The sequence below is a fragment of the Dasypus novemcinctus genome, unplaced genomic scaffold (assembly GCF_030445035.2).
Source record: "Dasypus novemcinctus isolate mDasNov1 unplaced genomic scaffold, mDasNov1.1.hap2 scaffold_225, whole genome shotgun sequence".
In the NCBI taxonomy this organism is placed as follows: domain Eukaryota; kingdom Metazoa; phylum Chordata; class Mammalia; order Cingulata; family Dasypodidae; genus Dasypus; species Dasypus novemcinctus.
In genome coordinates, this window is record NW_026688195.1 from 261,393 (window position 1) to 268,844 (window position 7,452).

The 7,452-nt window shown below is 49.6% G+C and overlaps 1 protein-coding gene across 1 annotated transcript; it reads right to left on the bottom strand.

Annotated features, from left to right (window-relative positions):
- Positions 1–428: 428 nt before the first annotated feature.
- LOC131277648 (protein S100-B-like) lies at positions 429–6,293 on the bottom strand. The gene is made up of 3 exons (XM_058292705.2): positions 5,826–6,293; positions 3,076–3,214; positions 429–744 (listed from the first exon to the last, which is right to left on the bottom strand). The coding sequence occupies exons 2-3, from the start codon at positions 3,211–3,213 to the stop codon at positions 604–606; spliced, it is 279 nt and encodes a 92-aa protein (XP_058148688.1). The 5' UTR covers position 3,214; positions 5,826–6,293; the 3' UTR covers positions 429–603.
- Between the last annotated feature and the right edge of the window lie 1,159 nt (positions 6,294–7,452).

Sequence of the window (7,452 nt, forward strand, 5' to 3'; positions counted from 1 at the left end):
AGTTTTCAGTGTCAAGATACCTGTACTTGGTTTATGAAGCATATTTTCCACTTAGAACCATTTGAGTTAGATATTTACCCAGTAATCATAACTCACTAGGGAAAGAAACACACGTGAGCATACTGTTCACAGGTGGACGGGATGGTCAGACCTACTGTAGGTTTCAGTGGCACTAATGATGGACAAACGTAAGGAAGGGCAGCCTTTCAGGTGATGGTGGACAAGGCTTTGGGAAACCACAAATGCTGCAGAATTCTTTTTGGGGGTCATTTTTGTTCTTTCTGGGTTAGGATTCTACACAGCTTTACAGGCTGTACAGAACATGCTGTATAAATGGACCTTGGCTTTCCCAAACGATTATTTCCAAAAGTTGTTGGGACCAGTCAGCTTAAGCATATGCCTAACAATACAGCAGAAATAATGATGTGAACCAGTAAAAACAGCCCTCACAAAGAGGTTTTCATTTTTTCATTCACAAAGCAAATCAAGTTTCCTAATCAGCTACAGTGTGCCCGGAAAGCTCAGCTCCTCCTAGCCTGCAAGCCCTTGCCCTCTGCTGTCTCCTCCATCTGTTATAGGAACCGTTTGACTGCTTTGTCTATTTCACTCATGTTCAAATAACTCATGGCAGGCACTGGTAACCACGGCAACGAAAGCCATAAATTCCTGGAAGTCACATTCGCCGTCTCCATCACTGTCCAGCGTTTCCATGACTTTATCCACAACCTCCTGCTCTTTGATTTCCTAAAAGAGATCAGAAAAATGTCTAGCTTCATTTAAATGGGATTTGGGCTATCAAAACGTGATTAAAAGTACACTGGCTCCAACAATGTTTCTCAGAATAACCTAAGATATAAAATGCAAAATACCAGGAAAGATTTCTTCTGTGACTTGCTAGCCAGGCAGAAGTCTCTGGGTTCTTTGCTCCTCTCTACCACCATACTTTAGGGCCAGTGGGACCTAGGCAACCAAGAAAGGAAAAGCTTCAAGGTATTGTAATTATGCTTAAAACAAACCACCTGAAGAAAGGAATACAGGCTAGATCAGCCTGAGCATGTTACATGCCAATGTCTTGAAAGAAAAACTAGAATTCTATGCCTAAGTTTTTCATGTATTTCTGTGAGAAGGTCCATATAATGAAGACTTCCAGTGGATCTTAACATTGGGAAGTTTTCTTTGTCCAAATTTGTTAACTCCTTGTGTTCTTTCTTGTGTTGCTTTCTAGTCCTCAAGACTTTCCCTGACAGTCCTGCCTGACGCCAAGCGAGTTATTAAATGATGTACAAAATCTCAAGGGCTGGGCTAGAAGTGAGATGTGGGAAGAATGTGGGCACTGGACACTGAAGAGGAGCATAATGCAAGTTGCTCAAAAGAGCAAACCTCCAGGACAAGAGAGTTGGGCCTGAAGAAGTCAAGTCTGAAGTGCAGTGGCTGCCTTGAATAAAAACACAGAAAACTGATTCCCGTGGGAGCTGGGTGGGGCCTGTGAGTATCTGCTAAAAAATGGATGGAGGATTGTGTTAATTTCAATTACATGATTGATTTGACTCCAAACTGAATTTTCTTTGAGAAAGCCGGGTCAAGAAATGTTCATGATACCTGATGCACTTACCATGAATTGTGGTTCCCATAGGCTACTCTTTCATATGTTTTTAAATCCCTAATAATAGAGGCTACCACCTATTGAGCACTTGAGAAACACTGTCTGATTTCATCCCCACAATAGTCCTATTTACCCAAGAAGAAACTGGGACTTTTTAGTTGTGACATCAGCAGACAGAAATGGTGGAACTAGATGACATGGTCGGCACTGGCGCAGCTGCCATGCTCTGAACTTGAGAACCTGAGAAGGCCAGTCCCAGAGCCAGGCTTGGGCCCAGCAGGCCTGCAGGCCCTGCCCCTCCACCCTGGCAGTGCCACTCAGGGATGGAGTATCTCGTGGGGGCGAGGACGGGCTGCCGCAGCCCCCGAGCAACCCATAGACCTTGCCCCTGGCTCGTCCGCGCTGAGAGGTCGGGCTCTGGGAGCTGGGAGGGCGGCATGGCTGTGGAACAGGGCCCTGCCCTGGGATGCTGGGGGCTTCCCAGAATTAGGGCTTGTGCAGACCCCCGTGCACTGACCCCGTCCGCTGTGTCTCCTGTGTGCACGGCTCTCTAGAGGGACCCATTGGCAGGAGTCACAGCTCAGGCCTGTAATACCGTCACTTCAGTCCGGCTCAAGTCACGAGTGAGGCAGCCTTGGCTTGGGCCCTCGGGGGCCGCCAGCTGCTGGTGGATGACTGTCCATGGCAAGGGTTCGAGGCTGGAGGGCAGCAGACACTGGGCGGGGGCTCATGGACCAGCGTGGAGGCAGTCTGGGTTGGGGTAAGTCCGTCAAATTGGGTGTCTGGACGTGCTCTCACTGCATGCCAGAGGGCGAAATGTCCGGGGAAAGGGCAGGGCTCCTTGGGAGCTTCCTAAGTCGGGGACAAAACTCCAAGTTCCCTTCTCCAGTGTCACCTCTTGCAAGGCCCCAGCGCCTGAGGGACACCCATGGACCGCCCTGGTGCCCTGGGACGGTGTCGCCATCATTCACTGACATGCGCAAAGGCAGAGGGCCCGGGCCCTGGTGGTGCCCGACGTAATGCTGGGAAACGTTTGCCAAGTGCGCCCAGTGTCTCGTCACCACGGCGCCTGTTGAACTTCAACTAAAACCAAAATATATCCTAGACCCATGGACAAAAGCTTATTTCTTAACTGATTTCTCATGTTCACTATGACTCATAAATTATTTTTCCATCCCATTCTGCCATTGTCACTGTAAAACCTTAGATTTTCAGAAAAAGGTCAGCATTATTTGAACCTGTATTTTTGCTTTTGAGAGCAATTTTCCCTTGACACACTTACTATATACAAGTCAGAGGACAACAAAGTGAAAACTGTGGTGTTCCTCTAGTCCAGCCTCCAAAGGAGTGCTCGTTTCCACAAGTTTTCAGAAGGAACCGGCATCACCTTCAGGGCAGCTCAGATGAGAACGTCTACGAGGCTTTATAAATAGAAGAATGGATAAATTGTCCATTTAAAAAACCGGACTCACCTCTAAAAAGTGGGAAAGCTCGTTGTTGATGAGCTCCTTGAGTTCAGACTTCTTCAGCTTGTGCTTGTCGCCCTCCTTCCCGGAATACTGATGGAAAACATCGATGAGGGCCACCACTGCCTTCTCCAGCTCAGACATCCTAGGGGGACCAAAGGAAAGACGCCGTCCCTCACGCATTCTGCTTGTTCGTGCCCAGACCATCTCGCGTGTGGCCTGCACAGGCGAAGGCACAGGCGGCTGACCTCAGCTCCGCTTAGAGCTGGTGGGAGCGCCCGAGAGCGTCTGGGCCCTGTGGGGCTCCGCTCCCCTGTCCTAGCCCCTTCCTTCTCTGCCACAGGCCACATCAGTAAGTCCCTGCTCGCTGGCTGCAGGCTAGGCTGGGCCTTTGGGAAACGAGTGGAAACTCAGAGGAGAGCAGCAGGGAAGGTCGGGTGGAAGCCCTCCTGGCAGGCCCGGCCCTCTGGCCTCGCAGGGCCCCAGGGTGAAGGGACAGCACAGAGGAGCAGAGCGTCAGCTGCCAGCTGTTAGAATTAATAAGAAAACCGTAAGGTGACCAGTGACAGAATTAGGGCACAAAAATCAACAGCATTCCTATATTCCATAATTAATCGGAAAATATAAGAGAAGCCTATTCATAGAGCAATGCTCACGTGTGTTGTCTAAGAATAAATTTAGCAAGAAAAATTCAAGTCCTTCCATAAGATAAGGAACATAAAATATAGGAACTTGCTTTTCCTGAGTTAAAATATACATTTAAATCATCTTTAATAAAAATCTCAGTGGGGCATTTTTTGATGGGTGAGGAATATGATCAAAAACAACTGTAAAACTCATCTGGAAAGAAATCTGGTACCTGGTAGAATTGCCTCAAATTTTTTGCAAAAGAATAATAAGGGGTGCCTCAACCTACTAGAAATGAAAATGTCATATGTAGTAAGATTAAACTGCTGTGGTCCTCACACAGGAATAGATAGAATGCAGTAGGAGGCCGAGAGCAGCCCGAGGATTTAGTTTTCATCAAAGTGCCGTTTCAAGTGATTGGGGAAATGGTGGGTTATTCACAAATGTGACTTGGATAAGTGCGGGGATAAGTATTCTCCACAAATATCAAAGTTAGAAATGTCCCACTTTACTAACACTGTATGCTTCATTCTGTGCAGACTGTGCAGACGGAGGAAATATCTGTACAATCCTGGGAATGTGGCACATTTTACAAAGGACACTTGTTTCCCAAATCTGAAAAACTCAGGCAGAGAAATTCACCAACTTCTGAGCCTGCATTCTAGTTATGAAATCACACATGAACCTTTTCACTGTCATGATTACAACAAAATTAAATCTCATTTTTAGAAAAATCACTCCTGTGTTGAATATATCACTTCTACCCTAAAAATAAGTTACAATAAAATGCTTTAAGTCTTATTTACTTCTGATGCCTCAGAGGAAACAGCTAATTTGTCTTGGTTTGATCTTGCTATAAAAATTAGGACTCCAATCTAGGAATGCTGTTGATTTTGTGTCCTTGTTTCACCCCTACCTGCCTTTCGGCTTTCTCATTAATCCTAAGAGCTTGGGGCGCCCTGCCCCCTGCGCCCCAGTCTCCACCCTGGAGCCTGCAAGGTGGGGGCTGCTGGGGAGGAAGAAAATTGACCCACGGGCCACAGGCAGAGGTCGTTCTGTCATGGCCTGATCACCAACGCCACTCTATTGATGTCGCTCTGCTCTGTTTTGCTCTAAATTGCTAAAAATCAGATACATCACTTATACAAAAAACAATTCAGATGGATTAAAATATTTAACATTTCATACTTACCCATCCAATAGAAGACTTAGATTTTCAATTACTGATCTTTCAAAGAAACAAATTAAAAAAACAAAAAACAGAAAACATTTGCATTATCCTGATGTTTTTAAATTTCACTATGATTGGGAAGGGGATAAATTGTTCTTTTTAAATGCAGTTTCCTTCTTTAACACTGAAAATTGATTTTCCCTATTTACTTCCTGCTTAATTCTTCCCTTTGACTTAAGAAACAACTGGTTTAAAGAGTACCTTTAAAAGGAATGGAAATCCTGTATCCCAGGTTTCCTTCTCACTCCATTTTGTGAATGCTCTGCATTGACCTTGTCATATGAAAAATGAGAAGTTTTTGGCTTGACTCCTCGTATGTTCCACAGAATATGAGGGTCCACTCTGCAGCAGGGCTCTGCGCCCTGCGGAAAGTCAAAGCCGCCTAGCCTGACTTCTTTGACGCAGTTCACAGTTGTAACGGGTTTCTCACCCGCCGTGTAACTTCTGAGTTCTGTCCAAGGGGGCGTAGGGACCGTGGCATGTCAAACAGGGAAACTGGAAACCAAGAAGCAATTCTGTACCAGGCCCGGGGCAGTGGTGACCAGGAGGAGGGAGAGAGCGTTTAAGGCACCGGGCTCCGCCCTTCCAGCCCCCTGGCCGATCCCCTCTCCTGGGGCCTTAGAGACGCAGCAGAGCACTCGCCTGAGTCCTCACACCGGGGTCTCTGGTCTGTGGGCCTCAGACGCACAGGCAACAAGCGCTTCCAGCAGCCGGGCCGATGTGGCCAGTGCCCACCAGCGGGAAGCAAGCTCAGCCGCAACAGTGTTAGAGCGGAATGCCAGCGACACCCTGTGCTCTGCCGGGAGTCCTAAGGGGCCCTCCAGCCACCACCCCTCCCCAGCTCCCCCGTCCCTTCACCGCACCCGAGAAACGGGTGCTCCCCTCCGGCCTCGCTCACCTCCTGCTGCGGCCCCTGCAGGTTCTGAGGCAGGAGCCCCGGAGAAGGCAGCTCTTATTGCTCCTCCCGGGGAGGGGACTGCGGACACTGGCGCAGTCCCACTGCAGAGGCGGCAGCCAATGGGGGCCCGGGGCGGGGAGCTGGCTGGCGCAGCCGGGCTGCAGCCAGGCTCCCTGGAAGTGCTCCCTGGGAGCCAGGGCTGCACGCTGGGGCAGGAAGAGGGGCGTCAGCTTTCTGTGCGACGTTTTATTTATCACCTGGTGTTGATTGCTCCTCTCAAGCCAGGCGGGAGTGGAAAGAGAGAAGGATCAATTGATTCAAACAAAACAAACGCACAGGTCCGGGCAGGAGGCTTCCGAGCACTGGCTGGATGCAGGGGAGGAGGCGGCCAGGGCTGCTCCAGCGGAGAGGCCCACGGAGGCCTCCATCTGCCACCGTGCCCGCCTGCTTGTCTGGCCGCCGCTGGCCAGCGTGAGGCCCCGTGGACCTCAGGCCTCGGCAGGGGCTGGGCAGGGCTGCCTCAGAGGAGTTAACGAGCCCAGTGTCCACAGGAGGCCTGCTAAGAGTGGTGAAAAGGATACTCAATACCTTTTGGAAAGTCCTTGTTTTTATTTGGTGACACACATACCAATCACACCCCAAGTCCTCTCCTTTCACCCTGGGGTGGAAGGTCACAGCCTGCAGGAGTTGGACGGTGCCTTGGGAATGCCCTGACCAGGTGTGCCTCATAATCAGCCACCTCCCCGCATCTCACCACCTGTGTTCACCTGCGCTCTCCAAGCACTTGTGATCTGGCGAATCATCCCAAAGAGGCACAAAAGCGGTAACAAAAATTTGCAGATGAGTAAAGTATTTTGGGGTTGACATTTCAAAAGCTATTGTCAATCTGAGAACTTTGTAACCAGCGGGACTTGTGTTCGAATCCTGTCTCCTCTGTTTACTGGCTGAATCACCACCAGCAAGTCATGCATGTTTTCTAAGCTTCCTTTCCTGACCTGAAAAAGACCAAGGGAAGCAGCTTCCCGGGTCTCTGTGACTTGCTAAAGCTCTTACCTAGCCCTGTCTGGAGGTCACTTTCTCTTTCTGTTGTAATCTGGAATAGAGTAGTTTATTTTATTTTTTCCTCACTTGGTGCTCAGTAAATGTGCGGGGGTAAAAGAACAAGGACAAATGTGCCAGCTGCCAGCTCCTGCCTCTCGGCTCCCAGTCCACCTCCAGCACCTGCTCCGTGCAGCCTGCCAGCCTTTCGGGGCGTTGCAGGGGGGAGGTTTGCTTTGTCTCCCTTGCTCCTGCCCCGTGGTTTGTCAGCAGCGTGTGTGGGGCCATCTCTGCCCCAGCCGCACGCCGGCCACCTCGCCGCCTGGACTAGGCTCAGTGGCCATCTTCCCCGCCCCTCCTGACGCGGCACCGTGAGCTTCAGCACACCTTGACTGTGCAACGCAGATCGTTTCCCAAGCAACTGTGGAACAACTCTGGCCTCTTCCATCCAGTGTGCTGGAGCTACACCTTCCCCAGCAAGGTCTACCCCCAAATGGGGGAAAGGGGTCTCTCTTCCAAGTTTGCCCTTTCCTGAGTACCCTTAGCCCCAGGGTCCCTTTAGAATTCTCTTTGCACATTTATAGTTATT